General features: G+C 34.2%; 1 protein-coding gene across 1 annotated transcript in view; it reads left to right on the top strand.

The window, feature by feature from the left end:
- Nucleotides 1-23,618, top strand: part of LOC106127374 (kinesin-like protein CG14535) — a 173,874-nt gene that overhangs the window by 23,122 nt on the left and 127,134 nt on the right. Inside the window, exon 2 of the mRNA XM_013325457.1 lies at nucleotides 3,392-3,768. Coding sequence (XP_013180911.1) covers nucleotides 3,413-3,768 — 356 coding nt within the window. The 5' untranslated portion in view covers nucleotides 3,392-3,412. The remainder of the gene's footprint in view (nucleotides 1-3,391; nucleotides 3,769-23,618) is intronic.

Below are 23,618 nucleotides of genomic sequence, written 5' to 3'. Positions count from 1 at the left end.
AGCCGTCCTCCCCGTCCTGTCCGGTTGCGAATGAATTGCGTCCGGTTGCGGAGAGATGTGCTTTATGATAGGGTTCACCTAGAACCTGCGACTGTTATTCTGTCGCCTGAAGATTGGATTATAAATCAAGGTGATATGAATCTTATGTCAAGGTAGCTTAAGTTCGATTTTGTATGAAGCTTTAAATATGGATATGGTGGCGTTTATTGGATCGAAATTGATAGCGTCGATGTATTGAGTTCCGGTGTTTATTGTATCCTTAAAGTGATTGGATATGTTTATTTATGTCTTTAATTACGTATATTAACATTTATAATAAACATAGCAAAGAAAAGTTGTTTCCAATGTATTAAGTATAATATAGTAAAGCCATTTTTTTCCATTATATTACTTTACCAAAGAGAACAAAAAAAAACATTGTGACGCATTTTCCAAACGTCTACAACGTCGTAGCGGTATAAAAATTAGAACTAGCATGTCAAACGTCTTCCATTTAACAGGTCCTTTAGACACTAAGCACAGACGGCAATCTAAATGGTACAGTAAAATAGCTCGGGGCGCGGGAGAGGCTATCAAAGTGGGCATCAGCGGGGGAGGGACGGGGTGGCCTGTTGGTGGATAGAACCTTTGCGTAGCGTCCAGTTAGCATTGAGAGAAACGCCGCTGGGCGCACGAGATAGCATCATCGCTTACCATGACGCATGAGTATTATGAAACTTTTCACTGAATATAGGGTATTTAATAGTACGACTTCACTACTTACATATGTTGACAAATTGATTATTTGTTCAATATGGCTTAAACAAATATAATGGCTTAATGAATCAGAATAGATTATATGGAATCTAGAGAATTGTTGTAACTCTCTAACCGTCGGTTTCTGAGTCCGAAATCCCCGTTTAAACATATTGTACATGACGATGTTTTTATAAAGATATTTTGGTGCCAGAAACACACAGTAAGTTTACTATGTAAACTTCCCACTATATTTCTGACTAGTTATAACACAACCTAAATATTAACGGCAACGGATTATAAAGTTTTGTAAAAAAACAATTTAAAAATTAATAGAGCATTATTAAAGTCGAAACCAAATCATTACACACCGCATTGAGTGTGCGAGTAGTTGCAGTTGGTATAAACTGTGTTACCAACCCGTGGAACTGGAACTGGGTTTGTGCAACGTTACGGAAACAGTTTGCAATTAGCGAATTTCAACGAGAACAGGTTGAACTGAGGTACGAATCAATTGACGCAAATGAGCAATTCCTATGTCGAAGTTTGAATATTTTTAGCTGTTTTCCGACTATTCGACGCGATATCGAATAGTTTTTCATAGTCAAATTGGATCTCGGCATGATCAAGGGTTAGGGAAAATGCATTCGCTTTTTCATAACAAATTACAAAAATACATGAAATTGATACGCAAAAATCACATGACTTACCGAACGTTATTGTCAGTTCTATACATTTTTGAAGTTCGTTATGGAATCTCCTCGAAGCAAATACATTTTGTCTAACCCCACTGATATCCGACTGTGTTGTGTTCAAAATTTAAATAAAAATTTCGAATATGACCCATCAGCTAAAGAATTTAAAATTAAATTTAAAAATGAATAACATGCGACCAACGAGTTATGTTAACAGGTTAATGTGCTGAGGTAAACTGGTTAAAGGAACTTGCTGGTACTTCAGGTTACTTAACATGTTTTCATAATATTTTTGCTTTATCTTAAAATACTCTGTCCGTGCGATTAAAAAAAACTTAGTAGTCCATGTGTTGCTCCAAATGTTGTTCTATGTCTATGACAAATTTCATCGAGATCCATTAAACCTTCTTGAGATGTCTACTAACAAACATCAAACAGTAAGAAGTAAGATTACTACTTTGCGAAAATGATAAATTACAAATTAATAAGGGGAATTTATGAGTCTGTAAATATCGTAACAGGTGAAAATTCAAGTTAAACTAAGTAGTTTGAAGTCATGGAACTTGATACCAACTTTACAACTTTCGAATATTCTAGATGAAAATCAAGTTAAGTATGGTCCAGCCACTGAAACTTCATTTCGTTTCTTTAAAACTTCTTACTACTTTATCATCTTCAAAATAGTTCACTAGAAAGGATTTTTTTTTATTTTTTTAGGAGGCCCATTTTTCTGTACTAGCATGTCACTTTTTTTTTAATTTTGGTTATCTTCATCTGTAACTGTACAGAAGTGAAATATAAAAAATGTATGGCATATTTTGAATCATCAAAATACAAATAGTTCTTATCATAAATTCTCTCTACGGTTAGAAATTAAAGACGCTTAGAGAACATCAAATCCGCAGCTATCTAAATATTAGAGTAACAGCGTAACTCGTCCGGAATTCATATATGAATTGAATTCACGAACAGAAATCTCGGCACGTGAGCTCGCTGTTTGCAAATATTTTACTTTCCTTTGATTTAGTGGATGTGTGTTTGATTTAGTATACGTTAAAATTATTAAATAAAAGGTCGTTGCTCAGCGGTTGAACCCATTTTCCAAATTTCCGAAAAAAAACTTACTAAACTCTTTTTGTGCGTCACATTCTTTGTCTATTAAAAGTCTGTCTGCAATTACGGATATCTATGGGCAAAGGTATTTCGCTATTTCACTTGCTCGTTTGCCACTTTAAAACATAAAAAAAATCTTGATATATTCAGATAGCTACCAGCACTAACAATGTAAATGCGGGTGAAACTTTTTTATCAGCGCGCCTGTCAATCGCACAACGATGTCGCGGGAATTTTACAATGGACAAAAAGTGTATTCACTTTTGCCACTTTTATAAAGTTCCCGATAACACTATTCGAATGCGAGTGAAATATCGTTGTGATGTTAACGTTTTGTTTTGACTTAATTTTCTATATGAATAAATTAGTTATTTGAGTTTATACTAAATCTATACTGCGGTAGTATATAACATGAAAATATACTCTAAAAGTGAGTTACAAAGTATCGAAGAAAGCACGCTTGGTACACAATGCTGTGTGACTTGTCACCTTTATGTATGAAATAAACAAAGACTAAATAAGGAGGATAGGAAAATTAACGACGTCGAGGTTCTATTCCTGAGAAGCTAGGTATATTACGTCACTCTATGACTCAGATCTGTGAGGATAAGTAAGCTAACTAAGCATAGATCAAGTATAGCGTAACTTAATGCAATAGTTGATCAACTTATCGATATAAGTACTAAGATTTGACAATAGAATCTTGTAAGACCATATAAATTTTCTTTATTTACTGCACCTATTTTTTTGTAAAAAACTGTTTCAAGGAATTATGACTTAATACTTCGTAATTATCTTTACATGTGGCTGTATTTTTTTTAAACAAACTAATAACAACAATGTTTCAGGTAAAGGCTACCGCACCGAAGATGGACCGCAACGGTTACTTTTTCTACGTAACATCAACGGCGAAGAAAAAGAAAATAAGCTTAATGCAACCAAAGCCTCCGCGAGTGGCTTTCGCTGAAGAAAAACGTCGCCCGGGGGTGGCTGAGAGAGTTTACAGCCACAGCAGTGTGGCTCCAACCGCCACTGAGCACGGACGTGGGGACTATATGTCGCAGAGAGGGCCCAACGACGCGCCGCGAGCGCGCTTGTACACGCAACTGGAAAGTTATCAGCCGCGTTATCATACTATACGTGAGAATAGTGATAAGAGAGTGGAAAGTGATATCAGAAGAAAGAAGCGTGATACAAGGATTTCTGCTTATCCTCAAGTTCAAAGGTAAGAATAGGTTTATTTTGAACTTTGGACCTACAATTTCTTTTTTATCGATGTCGAAAAAAATATTAAATTTTTAATATCGCAATACTCATGCTGAATGAGATTTTAAAAGGTAATTTAACGAGTGAATTAAAAACGCAATAACGAAGAAGTACGCATTACATGGTTTGTTTTGTTTTGACATAATGAGAAGAGATTGTTTGTGTATTCGACATGTTTTTCCTCTGATTATAAAGTTATTTAACGTCAACATGATTACGCGTATCGATAAAATACACGACATAATTATAATACCTAGATGACCGAGCTTTGCTCGGTATTTTTTTTTAATTGTGTTTTTTGGAAATAATATTTAAGTACGAATTACTAATAAGATGAAATATGAATAATGTTTTTCGATCTTACCGATAGAAAAAGCTAAGTTTATGTTTAAGTTGATCATCGATAAAACATGAATAAAATGACATTTTCTAAAAATGATTCCCAGCTAGATCGATTTATCGCCCCCGAAACCCCCTGTATACTAAATTTTACGAAAATCGTTGGAGCCGATTCCGAGATTATGTATATATATATATGTATATATATACAAGAATTGCTCATTTAAAGATATAAGATAAGATATAAAATTTACACAAATAAAAACAATTTCGTTTACGGATAATAAAAGAGTTAAATCATGTGTTTGCTAGCAAATAAGTTCTACATGCACGTTCTCTATATATTTTGTTTATACAGTAAGAGTCGTATATATTTCACTAATTCAATACATCGCGTTGAGGACCACATTATCAATATTATAACAGGGACTAATCATAGTTTTGTTTGTTTGTGTTTATGCAAATGTAATTAAACATTTGATTTTAGCAATGGATTCAACTGTATCAATTTGTACGATACATTTCAGATTCATTATGAATATTAATAAGATTGTATTAGGATGTGTTTGTATTTAATGCATTGTGACACATCAGATTGTCAACATTGCTAATTTATAATGTTACTAGTCGCTCGCAAATAAACTTAATTAGTAGACTATGCGTTCTTCTAGACTATGTTCTTCATCTAGATACAAGCAGCCGTTATGGAGATACCATCAAAAATACATCCGTCCGTCCATCCAAACTTTCGCATTTATAATTTATATTATGTAAATATCAATAACACCCTTAATTTAGGGTAGGCTCCGAGCCCCTCGGTGGGGACGTATAGTGAGCTGATGATGATGATGAAATATCAATAATATTAGTAAGACTGGCGAGTTAGATAAATTGGCAATTAAAATAAATAAAAATAATTTATAAACCATAATTATTTTTTCACAAAATCAACAGGGATTATTGTCCTGAACGTATTGATAATTTGATGAGCGTAACCTACCAAGAATAACTCCGGACAGTTTGATGTCAGATGATATTGAAGAAATTTAATTTTCTTGCGTTATTTCATTTACGTGGTAAGTTACTTTTAGGTTTTTACAATCTAACGGCGAACACATGTGAATGTTCAAATACAATGCAGGTGTTGACTAGTCTGTTAACTGGTGCGAGAAATATTCAGTTAAAAGTTTCAATGAGTTATAAAGATTGTCTGATTCTCGATGAACGCTTTTTCTTTAAAAAGTTATATCCAGTTTGAAAGGTTTAAAGGTTAAAGTTTCGATACTTATTCTTCATGTTAATAAATCTTTTTATTCTTTTACTTCATTTGATTGTAAAAGTAGAATAAATTAAAAATGATTGATCTCTGACGAATTCTTATAAGTTTAATGAATAAATTATTATACTAGGTGTCACCCACGACTCCGTCCGCGAGTAATTAAAATAAATTTAATTAGTACCCTATATGTTTTTCCAGACTATGTTCTACATCTATGCTAAATATAATCGAGATTCGTTGAGCCGTCCTGGAGATACCTTCAAACATCCATCCATTCACATTTATAATATTATTAAGATTTTACTATACAATAGCTACCAACAAACTTACATCCTGTAGTTTTTTATATTATCCGAGTATACAGCAAAAAACAACCAAATAAAAACATCTCGTTCCCATAGGATTAACGCAATACAAAAACCATTGTGCTTAAATTAGAACGTAACATAGATTCTATCTGATTTACGAATAGAAACTACTGTTCGATTGCTAGACATATGACGCATCTGACTAGACCCTAATTTGTTGTAATCCTCTTTACCTTTTACAGTATAGTACGTGATTAATAATGCAACATACAGTCCGTAATAAAGCCGAAGTTTGTTGAAACCAAAGAGGATTATTAAAATACGTATATATTTAAAGGTACGTTTTTAAGGTTTATTTTGCAATGGATTTTTTAATGCGGGAACGTTGTGGTTTTTTTAGTGGATATGCGGCGAGGGCCCGATTGAACGACGACGAAAAATGAAATGAAAACATCACATTGAATGATGGACGGACCTCCAGTTACGATTGTTTTATTACGTTTGGTTATGTTTATTTAATACGTCTTTGTTTACTTTTATTTCTACTTATTTATTTTGTAGATTTTTAATATTAATAACATTCATATTAAAACTTTAAAATCGAGTGATTTTTAACCTAAAGAATTCTATAATTGCACTTCGAATGTTTATTAAACTATCATAATAATTAAGATTAAATTAGTTTTAAATAATTAGCTATTTACTTATATAAATAATTAATATATACTTAAACTAAGACATAAGCTATAATAATTAGCTTATTAGTTTATTCCATAACTTATATAGAATACCTAGATTCTTATATTTAAATTCATATACATAAAAAAAATCTATGGACATTTTAAATTATTTTTACTAGAACAGTTTACTTTTTTTCGTTTGTATTTTCGTAGCACCAGGAATTTGTTACTTGTAGTAACCTCATGGAAATGTAAAGTCGTAGTAATTACGAGGGTGGTCAACTACTAGTGCTTGTACCCTACGTAGCCAGGTGTAAAAGTAATTTTGTCTTCAAAACTTTTATATTATTCAACTATACGAATACTTTGTACATTATACATGTTATAATATTAAATTTTTAATCGCGCGTTTCTAAAACTTTGCATACAAACTGAACTAGTTTCATCATTATGAGATTTCAGTTTCATCAGTATGAATTTAGTAAAAAAAAAAATATAGTATCCGTTAACTTATGGTTAAAGGTTTATGTTCAAAACTTAAACTAATTAAATTCAACTTTTTTATCTCCCAATATTATGAATATTGTCTAGAATATGATTTTAAACATGTACTACTAAGAAAAACTAAACCCTAATCACAAAAATCTTACTTATAACATATAAAAACGGTCTTGACACAGAATGACGACAACAAAGTGTCCTATTAAGGGTTACGTTTTTTTCCTATGAGGTACGGAACCCTAAAATTACTATAACTACTGAGTATTTGTATAAAGTCTTTATGAATGTGTCTTAAGTTTGATTACTAATAACCTAATATCTTTGATCTAGTCTAGTTAGCAATAATTCATCGTAAAATGATACTCCAGGGATTAGAACTCTTGGAATTTTAGGCGTTTGACCGACGCGTCCTTGACCTAGAAATATACTAAGTCGCCATGTACAGAGATAAACTGTCTCGCCTTGTAATGATTTTTATAGGGGTAGAGCAATAACAACATCGGTTGAAGGAATATTCCTTGACCGGTGCAATACCACGACCACACAATACAGGCGTCAATTAGAAGCAATTCTACGATTCGTTTGAAGAGAATGCGTTTTAGAAGCCTAATTTTAGTCCTCTTTTTTTGCAAATAAAAATAAAATTCGGATTTTTCACATCAATTTGTCTGTTGCTAATCTTTTATATGACATTTAATTTTCAAACAGCATTATTCTACGTGTATGAGATAGAATTTGATTCGCAAATACTGCCTTTTATTTTTAAAAGTGTGAATTTTCAAGTAAAACTTATAACCACAACGTCTTTCGTTTCTATTATACAGTCTCACTTCTGTAAGCTCCTTACAGTAAATGAATGGAGACGACTTATCGTTTGTTTAGTTTACGACCGTAGAATCCCTCTCAAGTGTTCAGTATAAAAATAAAGAAATTGAGTCGTTATTTTATATTGAAAAAAATTAAGTAAAGATAAGCAGTGAGATGCCTAAAATAAAGCTGAATGACTTTGATACTTTTGTAAATCAATACAACAAAACAAATGAACAAGGTTATATAAAACTAGAGTAATTTTAGTTAATTGAGGTAATTTTTAGGGTTCCTCCTACCTCAAAGGAAAAAACGGAACCCTTATAGGATCACTTTTTTGTCCGTCCGTCTGTCTGTCAAGACCCTTTTTCTCAAAAACGCGTGGAGGTATCAAGCTGGAATTTATAAATTAACAAAACACTTAGTAAATTTTTCATCGGTACTTTCTGGTTTTGAGAATTGTATTGTTGGTTTCCTACTCTGTGACATATAACGGTTACTCTACTCGTATGTTACTAATAAATTAAATGCGAATGTTTAGATGGATGGATGTTTGCTACAAGGTATCTCCAGAAAGTCTGCACGAATCTTGCTGAAATTTGGAACAGATGTAGAACATAGCCTTACTATTGGATATTTTTTTTTATTCCGCACAGACGGAGTCGCGGGCAACCGTTACTGTAACATAAATTTCAAAATCTTCTAACATCTTACAAAGTGAAGATTTTTTTTAATTTTCAAATATTCGAAACATTAATGATATAAATGTTTTACAAGCAAAAATACTTATACGCTGCTTATGTTTAACTTAGTTATACTTTAAGTAAGGATAAATTCACGAAGTATAGGTTGGGATGGTAAAGGAATTCTTGGAATATTTTCCCTGGATACCGAGAAATGGCGTTTTCGCTAGGGGAATTTGTTCCAGCAATATTTTTTTGTTAAATATTTGTCTTTGCTATTTTGTTTGATAAAATATTTTTTTTATAAAAAACTTAACTTAATGTAATGGCAATATTATCAATAATCAATAATTCTGTAGTTTTCTAAAGTTATTAATTGCTATTTCATTGGAACCCCTCATATGACAGTCTTGCTTGCTTGATTGTTCAACCACAAGATGCCTACTGCTGTAGGACACTCTACGCTAAGTGAATGACATATTCCTAAATCAGACCCGCCCTTAAGACTGTAGCACAGTAGGAGTACAAGATTCATCATCATCATCATCATCAGCTCACTATACGTCCACACCGAGGGGCTCGGAGCCTACCCTAAGTTAAGGGTGATTAGGCCATAGTCAACCACGCTGGCCAAATGTGGGTTGGTTGATTTAACACCTATATCTTTGAATTTCTTCTCAGATATGTGCAGGTTGCATCACGATGTTTTCCTTCACCGTAAGAACTTCGGATGAATGTACATATGTAAATCAGAAATCGAAAAACACATTGGTACATGGCGTGATTTGAACCCAGGACCTGCAGATTGCAAGTCAAGTGCTTAACCACTGAGCCACCGACGCTAGGAGTACAAGATTACATCCCTTTAAAAATTCTTTAAAATACAATATTGTAAAATTAATTTGCACTAACATACATAAAAAATATATAAAAGGCACGAATAAAATATTTTTAATAAACTAAACTATGCTGATATCAATGTATTTTATAATAAAATCTTTCTAAGCACATGTTTAACCAGGGGGACAGAAAAAGGGAAAATTTTTAATATAATGGAGCGCAATTCAAATAAGCTGTATTGTATTCGATCTCCCGTTTACCTGTTTTCGGGGCCTCGTTTCAAATTGAAAAAGTTTGATGGTAGCTGCTTTGAGTATTGTGTAATGCCCATTATTAAGGTTTTGGTTACAAAAATGTTGTCCTTAAAATATTTGTAAAGCAGATTTTTAATATTAGCAAAAAAAAGTCGCTTAAAAAATAATTTTTTGGAATTATAAATACATAATATTAGAAGAGCTAGCTTAAGTTAGGCTTACGTATTTTAACTATCAACCAGCCCGTACTGGGCCAGCGTGGTTAAGGCCTAGTCACCCCTAATTTAGGGTAGACTCCGAGCACCTCAGTGGGGACGTATAGTGAGCTGGTGATGATGATTTTAACTTTGTGACTAACAACTCATTTCAAGTTACTTTAACTTATTATAAATGTAGATTTTTACAGAAAGTTATAAAATGTCATTGGTATGGGCTACCCAAATAGTTGCTTAATAAAAACCTTTTTCAAGCTGTATTTTACCGTTTAACAATAAATTTGTCAATTGTTGTAATACTAATATATTATGTTACAAATGGAACAAATGTTAAGTTGAAGATATAACGATGTGAATTATTAAAATCGTTTATAATTGTGCACAAAGCGGGTGTTTACCGGCGACGCCGCCAGGGGTCACTTTACATAATTCTTATTGCCTCATAAGAGGATAATTTGCCATCGGCTGTCATATAAATTTCTCCATAATAATATACCGGGTGACGTCTCGTAAGACGAGGCTTCTTATAATTTTTAAAAGGCTCCTCGAATTTATGAAAGTGACTGTCAAATTATATTCCTGCCAAGTTAATAAAAGTTGCTGAGAATTTATGGTGTTGTTTTTTAAAGTAAAATCATTTTTATTGGAGCTTGAATGACGCCATACTTGAATGGACATGAGACTAGATTTAAAAATGTGTATAATGGAACATACTGTATCTGTTTTCAATCTTTAAATAAAAATAGTGTAATTAAATACACCTAGAATGTATGGGTGCGTGCGTGTGCGCGCGCGCGTGTGTGTTTGTGTGTGTGTGTGTGTGTGTGTGTGTGTGTGTTACATGAAACTAAATAACTGTTATTTAATGTGCGTTAAACACTTATAAATAAAATACAAATCAGCTAAGCCTGATAATGGAAGCTTTACAACGTAGTAAATAAATAATCCAACGAAGCGCCCTAAAATAATTGAAAAGTTTAATTAAAGGCAACGATAGACACGATTAGAGATAAGCTTGGGAATTAATTGAATAAACATTCAGATTATTTTAATCGAGGTTAATAAAATGTAAACCAATACCTGGAAGAATGTATGTAAAATAAATGACGTAGGCTTCCATTGAAGAAACACTAACAGGCTAGAATATTATCACTCATTTTAGTTACAGCAGAGAAAACCAATGTGGAAAATGGCATTAAAAACTTGACGTCAACTCATAAAAGGTCAGCAATGGAGAGACTGCTGTCGATTTCAAAACACGTGAAGTAAAAATACTTCAAAGAATCTATGTACTTGACCTGATAAAAATAGCAGAGCTATTTGGCTTTGATTTAGAGTTTTTAATATAATAGATTTATTTTAGCCTGACATAGTCACATTGTTGTGCTTAATTCTATTACCCTTGTCAGTATTAGCATCATATTGATACAATTTCATTCATCGTTATAATTAACTCAATACACGTCCGCATTGACGGCCGATCCGTATTACTTAATTAATGCCCCCATTCACGTCCAGTATCGGTTACTGATTGACACGACAATGTCCGAACAAGACGCCCGATGCGGTCACGCTGTGACGACCGCGGACCAAATGCTGATTGCACGTCGCTTCGGATATAGCTTTAGTTTGATGTCTTCACCAGGTTGATATATTAGGTAGTGTTAGAAAGAAAATCCGAAAATGTGGCAGTATATTAACACAACACTAGCCTTACTAAAATGTCGACGTTTATGTCCCCTCACTATTCATTCTGATACTGGACTTTGGAACGAAAGCACGTCATTCGCGCCAAGTGGTTCTAACTATTTCTAAAAGTAGGTATTCGTTATTATATTAAAAGTTAAAACACGAAATGATAAATAAACTCAAATAAGTAGATAACGATAGGATAGGTTCCGGGATTAACCTGGATGCGGCCAACATAGGACCGATCATTGTGGCGATGTTTGAGGGAGGCCTATGCCCAGCAGTGGTAATCATATGGCTTAAGAAAAGAAAAAGTTGGATAAGAACATAGAGATGATGACCGACAATATCAAAAGATGAAATCAAAATCAAACTCCTTGTTTAGAATATATTGTTATCTTTGTTTGGTCATAGACGAAAGACAGGGATGACGTTATGTTTTACAGAGATTTTGGTCAACTCTAATCAGCCATGGATATGTGTATTATTTCTTGAAATGATTATTAACAACTCTTCAGTCTTTTACCAGTGCAGATGTTATAACATCTACATCCCTGTTGTGCTTAAAATAACCTCATTTCATATTGCAAACTTACAAGTATTCAGAAAATGTATGTAACGCAATTCAGCCAAGTTAGCTTACAAGATTCAGTTCAGAGAATTTGTTTGCAAATTGTCTTATTCACAGAGCGCATTACAATACAGGTGTGCACTGTTGTGGTGTATTTCCAGATGTTTTCTGATACGTAAAAACATTTGAGAATGCTCTTGAAGACGATAAACGTGTGTAGTTAAGTTATTCTTAACCGTTGTATTTAATTAATAAACTGAAAGGTATCTTTTTTTTCATTAAAATATTCACAAATGTAATACAGTAAAACCAGAACAAAAGTCGCACAGACTCAATATCAGAGTTGGGTTTGAGTTCAGTCGATACATAATCCTGCTAAGTCTCAAAAAGTAATTAACAACTTTTATTAGGGGACAATGAAGGTCGCAATTGTGTTTCGTAGAAATATATTTTTTCCATATTATTAACTGAAGTCCTCAGAGTTTTTAATGATTACTAAGGATTTTTTTAATTATTGCTTAAGTACTAAATTTTACACTAAAGTGATCATTAACTAATTAAAATCACAATTAGGTATTTACTCCGCTGGTGCAACGACCCAAATTGAGATATGATATCCAAAAAAAGATATCGTCAAAGTCACCTAACCAACGCTGTCTCCTGCCAGTCCATTGCTTGTAGCTCTCGCAGGTCCAGTACAGACCGCCAGCGATATCGCAATTAAATTATTTTTAAATAAACACAATAATTTTGTAATTCGCTTCGTTACTTTTATCAAACATGATATAAGTACAAACGAAATATCATAAAATTACTTTCCGTCTGGTGATTTATAATTAACCTTTGAATGCAATTAAAATATAACTCGTGAAATTAATACGCGTATTGTTCTCGTTGAGTTTCCGACAACGCGCTCTACGGAATTGTAATTTTAAAAATTGTAGTCTTTGTAAAAAAATATAGTTAAAACATGAGTACTTTGGTACGTGTTATAAGTCTCTACTGCGAGAGTCAAATATTATTTACTTCGAAAAAGTTATCACCAAGCATGTTTGTTTAACAGTTTTTTGAATAAACTCTACAAGGAAAGTAGGCTAATGTGAAATTGAAAAGATTTCCCGCAGTTTTCAATGTTTGAAGGAAAAGATTAAAAGTTCTCCAGCCGCTTTAAATAAAAGGATAAACATGTTTTTAGAAAACACGATCTGAAAGACCGCATGTTTACATACCATCTACTATCGTTAAATCATTTTATAAAAATAACACAACCACACGTGACATCATTCCGTTCATCATTTAGTTGCAGCGAGTCAAAATTCACAGAGGCTGCGTACAGATGTGTGGAAGACGTTTGAATATTGATGTTACGCGTTGATATATTCTTGCACTGTTTGTTTATGTATTTTTTTATTTATCATTGTTATGTGTTATTTACTGTTATTATAAAATATGTTATCGTGTAAACTGTTATGTAAAGTGTTTATAGTGTCAAATTGGTTGTATACTGTAAGGATGCTATGCAATTTTTAAATAAATAAATAAATAAATCATCTGTGCGGGATTAAAAAAAAAAAAAATTAGTCACCTATGTGTTCTTTCAGACTACGTTCTATGTGTATGCTAAATTTCAAGATCTATTCAGCCGTTCTGAACATATCTTCAAACAAACATCCATCCAAACATTCGCATTTATGATTTTAGTAAAAAGTATGATTTCGTTATATAATTTTAATGCTTTGTTAATATTATTATATTTTTCGCTTATATCGTGATTCGAAGCTGTTTTATACATATATGTACTTGTCCACTTTCTGATATTGTAAACTTCTTTCCTAGCTTTGTTTACTGTCACTTATTTTTTATTGTTCCCTTTCTCTGGGGACTTAACATTGTAGTCATGTTGACCCTCTATCTTCTCCTAAAACCGCTTTCATGTTATCTTAAGAGAATTTTGTAGTTTGTTTATTCCTTTATACTACTTTCCAAAGTAAATTTACTATTGAATAATCTTTATAGCTTTAGAATTATGCAACAACGGTAATCTTAAGCTTTCCCTACTTTTTGGTGATTTTTATGCATTTCGTGTACTTTACCAAATCTTAAATTATATAATCGAACCTAGATAACTGAGAATTTGGATTGTATACTAGATATCTGATAGCGGGGGTCGTTGTGCGGTCCGATGGACAACCTGCATAAGCGAAAACTCGGGTTTGTGGGAAATCTCTATATGCGTGAAAAATATCGCAGTCTCTTGGACTCTCGCTTATCCAGGTTCGACTGTATTTAATTCAAATTATGGACCATAGGTTAAAAATAGATTTGCTTTACTCTACTAATTTTTAATGTCCGTAACAATTAGTAAATAAGCCAATAACAGCTATTTGAAAAATCAGTCAATTATTTATTATACAAAATTATATAAGTGAATATTTTAAAAACAAATGTACAATATGCTGCTTGTATTATACATTTTTCCAGACGTTGACTGGCACTAGTAAGTTTTATTGGAAACGACAAAGTTAGTTTAGCCACTTTTGTAAGTTCGCGGCAACAGCGCCCCCACTCGTGTGCGGGACGGCTTGATAACTTTTTGTTAGATTGATGAACATCTAAATGTATAAAAATGAATTTGACAAAAATCAAAATACGAGGATTTCTTTCAGAATTATTTTGCTCTTAGTTCCTGTTTCAGTATAAGAAAGGTCTCACTAAGTGAGCAATTAAGTAATCTTTCATTAAGTGGGCACCATTTAGAATACTAATTTGAAATCACATCTCAAAGATTTCAATGAACTTAACTGAAATTAAAAACAGATAATTTCTTTATATTAAAAGGTCAATGGCTCTTCATTATTTTACATCAAGTTGGGTAATATTTAATTAAAATGGCACGTCTCAATTGAATTTCTTAATTAATCTCAAATACTTGAGGAGATGGAGGCGTCATTTGACTTGAAGATAAAATATCCTACTTATATACGGCTTCGAAAATCATGATGAAATTATTGAGAAATAATTATTCCATATTCGAATTTTGTGATTGATTCAATAGTGTAACCTGATATTTGTCAAGTTGTCGACCGCAACTCCGTCTGCGCGGAATTAAAAAAAACATAATTAGCCTACATGTTCTTGAAAACTATGTTCTATATGTATGCAAAATTTCATAGCAAACCGTTCAGCCTTTCTGGAAATACCTTCAAACAAACATTCATCCATCTAAACATTCGTATTTATAATATTAGTAAGATATCGCAGTTGTCAGTGGCTTTTAAGAAGTTGACAGAATAGCTTGTAGATTCAAAAATTTTCTTTCCTCTGATTAATGTTTTCCTGCAACAAGGTTAACTTTCAATAGCATAGCCAAGACATTCTGAATGAAAGAATGAAAATATTTTGCTAGTAAAATATGACGAAATTTATGTTATTTTAGAATACAAAATTTTTTATTCAGCTTAGACTGTTGTATGTATGTCTCGTCTAATCATATGCCTAAAGTAAATTATTCGAACAACGTTCAACTAATGCACTATTGGTTGTAATTAATTTATCATCGTATAGACCGAACGCGGTCAACATTGCACAATTAAAGCTCCCATACACGTCCCATATCAGTTACTGATTGACACCACAATGTACTAGCAAGAAGCTAGATGCAGATATCAAATGACCGGCAGCACTAACCTGAATTTGATTGCCTACACGACAGTTACATGTTAATTAATCTAAATAATACCTTATTGAATGGTAATAACGTACATTTTCGCAATTATGTATTACTACGGAACGAGTTTGAGGGTCTGCGATGTTAGTTTCAAAATACGACATGTCATTGTAGACGTGATTAAATCTAAATCGTAAAGAATATGTTACTAGGAAATGTTAGAAGGAATATGTTGTAAGGAAAGGATGGGAAGTGGAAGTGGACTTTCCGGATGAGATGATGCATGGAATTGTTTTATTTCCGTGCATCCTCTCCTACGTCGATTAAAAGTAGGCAACGCATATGCAATTGCGTATGTCTATGGACAACGGTCACTTCGCTATTTCAGCGATTTCAAGTGGCCGCTCGCTCGTTTGCAACCTTATGATATAAAAAAAAATTACTGCAAATCAGATACAATGGATTATGTTTCGCAGTCATATTACTATTTTTTCTGTGTTTTTCTAAGGACCTATATCTGTTCATCATATTAGATTATTCTCACACATAAATATTGTAGTTTATATCTTACTTATATAATAATTTCGAAAGTTTAGATGAATGAAGGATATATGTTTGTTAGAAGGGACCCCAGAACTATTCAATGGTTCTCGATGAAATTAGTAATAGATGTAGAACATTCTCTGGAAGAACACATAGGCTACTTAAATTCCTCGAAGGCGGAGTCACGGGCGACAGCCAGTGTATAATAATAATTTAATAAAACAGGAGAACGTTTGTAAGAAAAACTAATTTTATACATCATTTTAAGTTACTTCTTTCCAAGGAATTGAATAGTATGTGATCGTTTTACTTTTTCAGTTTGATTTCAAATCTAAGTTCTATCCTTTAACAGAGTTCATCGCAATAGTAGACATTTGTATTCGCGCCGTGTTTGAGATTACAACGAGTAGCCAAGTTTTATTAGAGGAAACTTATCCAGTTTAGTAATTTCGCGGATCCACGATTTGCCCCATTCATGAAAAGGAATAACTACATGATGTGTTTGTGAGTTACTTTTTGTAGATATATTTCGTGAATCGAATAAAAGAGAGGTAAAATTTCTGATGAAATGCACACTTTTTTAATTTCACAAACAAAATATTGTTAGTGAAACTCATTTGACTATTTTACTCGTGTCTATCATGGAAAAAATATTACGAGTAAAGATCCAGCTAGACTGGGATCGTAATAAAAACAAAAATAACGACATTAGTGTTTGCTCTTCGCTTCAATAATCTTACACCTCGTGGAAACTTAGTTAATACGCGCTGTCCTCGGGAAATAAACGAACATCGCAACATAACTGAATCACTTTGACTATAGAGGAACGGACTAGGCAAAGAGCCGGAGCTGTACTTAATTAATTTTGCCACTTTTCCATGATAGTGACAAAAAGATTATAATCAGTTTGTTGCATATTATGCTGACAAGTAAAATTGAAAAGTATTTATAAAGGCATATTGATTAAAATTATTACATACGTATACAAAACGACAAGAGAAGATAAGTTAACAACTTATTTTTTTTTATTTAATAAAGATGTGCGCCAGGTCCTGTCTCTTAAAAGTCGAAGCTGAACCAATATTGAATACAGAATCCAGCTGAAAGCTGCAAACATTATTTACAGCGGGAGTGTTTTGTTTGCGGCGAGACAATTCTAGAAGAGAAATTACATTGCTTTGAATTGTGTACAGCAACTTTATTAAACTTAGATGTGCTTAGTTTACGACAAAGTCGAAATAAATTAGACTTTTAATGCAAATAAATACTTAAATAAGCTGTATATGAATTACCTTGTGTTTAGTATTGGAAAGTAGACAGTACAAAATACTAGAGTGGCAAATCTTCTTAATCGGAATTTTGAATTATTATTCTCGTCGACGCTACAAAAGTTTGACAAAATAATATTTTTATATTCTATGAAGTCTTTTCTAGTAGGTAAATAGGTCTTTGTCATCCTTTTAGGTATGCAGCGGTTTTAATGTTTCGTTTTGTGACCAGGCTCATAATAGAATATTAAATTGATGCGAAACCGATCCCTTGGGACGTAGCATGATTGAAAGTAGTTGTAAGCGTGCGAGGTAATATTGTTTAGTGGTTCATGGGGCCGTGTTTATAGGCTACTTTATTGTGTTGTGACGAACACGCGTCTTCACAATATTAGGGTACCGATGAAGTATTTATGTTCAAGACTAAAGGTGCATATAAATTATTTTAAATTAGCTATACAACCGTAAAGCACTGAAATTAACAGTGATTTTAAGCAAGCATTTTAGTAATCTTTTTAATCAATTTATAAGAAAATTTAGAGGATGTCCTGTTCAATGATAGAAGTGTATGTGAGATCGAAGCATTTGTTTTATACAAGCAGTTGCCCGCGACTTTACCTGCACGGATTAAAAAGAAAATCTTGTAATAAATATGGCTTATGTCTGAAAGATTTTTTCAAATCAGTTCAGTAGTTTCGAAGCCTATTCCACGCCAACAAACTAACCAACAATCAAATGTTTTCTTTTTATAATATTACGTATCCGTATTACGGGATTATGTTTAAAACAATGGTTTCTCATATATTTAAATAGTTAACTTTAACATTATCACAGAATTTACTACGAACACAGGATATGAAATTCATAAATATAAGCTACGACAAATAATTCAATTTTCAATTAGGAAAGTGAATGCGAATGCATACTAGACGTAATTCACGTTTTCATACATATAAAACGAAAAAATGTATTTTTATTATGACTTCTTTGTTCCTTTGCTTCAGTTCAAAGCTTTATAGCACTCCATTAGCGCATACGGCGCGCATTTCGGTTAAAAATTAACGAACCTGTAACTCAGCGTGTACTGGCGCTTGCCTTCTAAGTTTATAGTTGGAGCTCGCACTGAATTTCCACAGCTGGATTATACAACATCTATTATGAAGGAAGCTTACGTAGAACATACTGAGTAATACTTCATAGGATTTCGTCAAATACAAAAATATAATATCAAGGTATGAATAGCAATGTCGCCGAGACTCTTTTGAATGGTTTCATATCAGGTTTTGGAAAAGTATACGGAATAAATAAAAGAGATTTATGAAAAGAAATCATGTAAATATATGATTAATGTATTTCTCTGTGTGTCATATATACATATTTTTTATTACACAGAAGACCAACAGCCATTTTTACAGATTAGGTATAATGGTAGTTTATAAACATATAGCTAATAATAGATTGCCGCGAATAGTATAATATTGTTAGAAAAAAAATCCGTTAATGTGCTAGTGTATTGGCGCAACACTAGCTTATTAAAATATCGACGTTTATGTCCCCTCACTATTCATTCTGACACTGGACTTTGTAACGAAAGCACGTCAATCGCGCCAAATGATTCTGACACTATCTAAAAGTATGTATGTTTGATTGATTCATAAATATGAATGTGTTTAGTTCATAGCTTTACAGAAACTCGTAGCGCTCAATCTGTGACCGATATTCAAAAAAAAAATAAAAACACTTTTCCGTTACAATCCCCGGGTGTAGCATATTCGACCTTTTTTGTGATTTATTGTCAACTTTTCTCAGTTACATATGTAGTTCGAAAGTTTTATTATGCCGGCCTGCCGAAGGAAATCCGGACTTTTTCAGCGGAATTAAGTTTATTGAGCGTGTGCGTTCCCCGTGGTACACGGCTAGCGGCCATACTGATTCACTGGAAGCGGCAAAAAACGGTCGTTAAAACGTCGCCAACAAATGTTGTACGTTTGAAATGCCACTTTTAGGTTAATATCGGCTAACGCGAATAGCTTTAGACGCTTAATGAGAAATACGTTTACGGTGTTATTATCTTCTTTCCGAATTAGCTATTTTTTACTTGAAAATGCCGCTTTAATCTGCTTTTTACGCTGCAAATGTTTCTTACTTGTGTATTGGTGACCAGCAATGTTAATCGTGTTTGGTAAATACGACTAATTTTTTAAACATCGGTAGGAAAATCTTAAAAGATGATCTGCTTTCTGGGTGAAGACTAGCCCTAACTAAACATAACTCTACATTATCATGGTAAAAATAAATATAAAATTTATTTTATGTTGGCCAGATTTGTAGTTCACTACTCCAAAATCCAGTAGATGAATCACGACAAATTAGTGACGACTAAATGACTTGGGTGTGGAAGTAATCGCGCGTTTTTGTCCAGTCGACAGATGCGTCCGAGCTTAGCCGCGATAAATCAACGAATGGCCGTCGCCGTCGCGGGAAGGGAGAGCGCTCGTTTTTCTCCCCACCTCGTAACTCACGCGGCACGTTGCGTAAATGACGCACTTTGATTAATTCGTCTGTGATCGCTTGTTAGTGCTTCGCGATCATTGCAGTTTATTTTTGGGTTTTATCGATTGAAAATCAGCGGTCAAATAATGTGATATATGTGTTTTCACCCGGCTGACTCGGAGAGTTTTCGGTGCGCAATTCCATTGTTATCTTCTGCAGCAAACGACATTAAAAAGGTGACATTCGATTCGTATTCTTCACCGGAGTGTCATGCAGTTGGTCCGATATTTTCTTTTAGTTATAGCAAATATTAAGATGTATTCAAGTTTTCAATTTCGACCACTTTCACTAAGTTGACAGTCCCAAAATTAAAAATTCATTGTATTAAACAATAAGCGAAATGTCTAGATGGATGTTTGTTCGAATGTATCTCTGGAACGGCTTAACGGATCTTGATGAAATCTATATATATAAAAGAAAGTTTTTACGTCAAACGTGACAAGAAAGCTCAGGTCACATAAAATATTTATTTTTAAAGTCGTTTAAATTCCTGACGGTTCAGACTTGCGTTTTGGGTTACATCAAAATATTTTGCTTATGTGTGCATGCGGTTTTTTTTTATTGTCGTTCCAACCATCGTGCCTGCTCTGGTTTAAAAATCTCTGATCCGCGTGTGATATTTTCAAGACGCGGTTGCTAAGGCCGCCATCGATTGTCTTAGCGACGGCATGCGTCGCTAGGTCTCGGCCACTGCAGCGTCCAATCGCAGGACCTTCTCATGACGCACCGACGTAACGACGCATGCGTCTTGCCACGAAAACAAGCAGCCGTCATATTTTGACAGTCTTTTTTATATGTTCAGTGTTCACTTTATTTATTTTGGTTACTTTATTGTGTTTTTAATTTGTTTTAAGTTATTCTTTTTGTGATTATTTTTAACTTTAGTGAATGCAGGCCGTGACCCAATCTTGTGATGGCACGTCGAAAGCGATCCATACATGTACACAGTGCAATAAATCATTTAAATCGTTGAAAGGCCTCAACATACACACTTCAAAAACACATAGGAAATGCATTAGCCAAAATAGTACACCATTAGACATCCATCCCATAACTCCGAGTGCGCCTACTTCAACCAACAATACAACTCCATTCCATACATACCTTAGCCATTTAAAAAATACTACACCCATAGTTAGAAGGATCCCCCGAGGAGCTCGAATAACCGTTGCTACACACTTGTCACAATTAATCCAGAAATGTTACACACAGAATTGTACTCAGGATTGGCACAACCTATTTTTATTTTCATATAATACACTGCATATAATAAAAACCAACGAACCAAATTTATCCTTGACACAAAAAATTAAAAATAACTGTACTGTAAGCTCCTCGCCTTCGCCCCCACCCCTAATAAAACATCATGCCCCCCGCAACCTCAACAAACTCATTGAAAACAAAATCTGCGACGGTGATCTCAAAGGTGCCGCTCGCCTATTGTTCTCCAACGACGTGTTATCACCAGATACCCCAGACACCCTTCAGGCCTTGCGGACAAAACATCCTCCAGCTCCGGTAAACCCATATTTTCTCGACCCACCAACAGCAGTGCAAAATTGCCTTCAAATTCAAAATAAAGACGTTACGGATGCCATTTTATCTTTTAAACCAGGTTCGGCTGCAGGTTTGGATGGAATCTCACCCCAACATTTGAAAGACTTAACATCGCATTCCGTGGGTGATGCAGGCGAGCAACTTGTAAATTCGATCACTAAATTAATCAACTTTATGTATTCCGGTAATGTCAACCCAGAATTTGTTCCCATTCTTTTCGGCGCGAACCTTATTGCCCTCACCAAAAAGGACGGAGGGGTGAGACCAATTGCTGTTGGATCAACACTACGACGTCTGGCCTCCAAAATTGCTGTTAGACATATTTAACCAAAATTAAATTCGGAATTCGAACCCGTACAGTTAGGCTTCGGTGTAAAAGGAGGATGTGAGGCAGCCGTTCATGCCTTGCGCTCTTTCCTAACTTACGGGCGGCCCGACGTGTTGCTCAAAATTGATGTCAAAAATGCTTTCAATTCGGTAAATAGGGATACCCTGCTGAAAGAAATAAAAAAGCATATACCGGAAATATACAATTATCTTCTTCTCAGTTACGCCGACCCAACAAAGTTGTTATATCGCTCTAATGAACTGTCCTCGGAAGTAGGTTGTCAACAGGGTGATCCCCTTGGGCCTGCAATTTTTAGTCTGGCTATAAATCCGATAATCAAAAATTTAAATTCTAAATTCAACGTTTGGTATTTGGACGACGGAAGCCTAGGAGGTGATGTGGATTCTGTGCTTTCGGACCTTTTTGTAATTAAAAATAAATTTGAAGCCATTGGTTTGGAGCTTAATTTTAGCAAGTGTGAACTTTTTCTAAATAACTGCAACTTAAATTTAAATGACGTTAAACAAAAATTTAATATTTTGGCTCCAAATATTAAAATAGTTAACAGTAATTCCCTTTACCTTTTAGGTTCGCCAATTTTTGATGAATCTATTTCGGAATATATTAATAATTCAATTACTAAATTTCAAAATTCTGCAAACCGTCTACATGAAATTAGTCCACATTATGCTCTTTGCGTCTTAAAATTCTGTCTTTTGGTTCCAAAATTTACGTATGTGCTCCGTTGCTGCTCCTTTTGGAAATCCGCAGATCTTTTATCAAATGTAGACGACTTAATCAAAATTAACTTAGAATCTATTCTTAATATACAGCTGAACGAGCAATCTTGGACCCAAGCATCCCTACCCATCCGTTATGGTGGTTTAGGGATCCGCAAAATTTCTAGTGTTGCTTTACCAGCCTTCCTATCTTCTGTCCATACTTCAGCTAATCTCATAGGAAAAATTTTAAGGGCATTCCCTTCAAACTTTGAGATTGCTGGCTTGGAAGAAGCTAGAAATGCTTTCTTAATTGCATGCCCAGGCCGAAATTTTCCAGTTTCTCCAAATTTACAGAGGAGCTGGGATGATATCTTTTGCAAATTAACCTACGAAAATCTTTTAAATTATAGTATAGGTTCGGCGCGTGCTAGGCTTTTGGCTGTGGGTACGCATGAGGCTGGTTACTGGCTTCACGCGTACCCTTCGCCACATACAGGAACATTTCTGGAACCTGACACGCTCCGAATCGCAACCTGTCTTCGGCTTGGGGTTCCGGTCTGCGCTCCTTATAGGTGTCCCTGTGGCAGTGATGTCGACAAGCTAGGACATCACGGACTGTCTTGCCAAAAAAGTACATGCCGCACTCAACGATATCATACGTCGGTCTCTTGCCATCGTCAACGTGCCAAGTCTACTAGAGCTAACTGGTGTAGCAAGAGACGATGGCAAGAGACCTGACGGTATGAGTTTGATTCCATGGAAGATGGGTCGGGTGCTGGTATGGGATGCAACCTGTTCAGACACGCTGGCCCCTTCCCATCTACATGGAACCAACAACAGAGCGGGTGCGGCTTGTGAAGCGGCTGAAAATGCAAAAGCATGCAAATACAGGGGTCTAGGCTCCGAATATCATTTTGTCCCATTCGGCGTCGAGACCCTTGGTCCGTGGGGTCCTAGCGCTTTAAGACTTTTTAAGGACATTTCCAAAAAATTAATCGACATCAC

This window comes from Papilio xuthus, unplaced genomic scaffold (assembly GCF_000836235.2).
Source record: "Papilio xuthus unplaced genomic scaffold, Pxut_1.1 DF828952.1, whole genome shotgun sequence".
In the NCBI taxonomy this organism is placed as follows: domain Eukaryota; kingdom Metazoa; phylum Arthropoda; class Insecta; order Lepidoptera; family Papilionidae; genus Papilio; species Papilio xuthus.
Note: the sequence above shows the minus strand (reverse complement) of the source record. Positions and strands in the feature narration are given on the sequence as shown.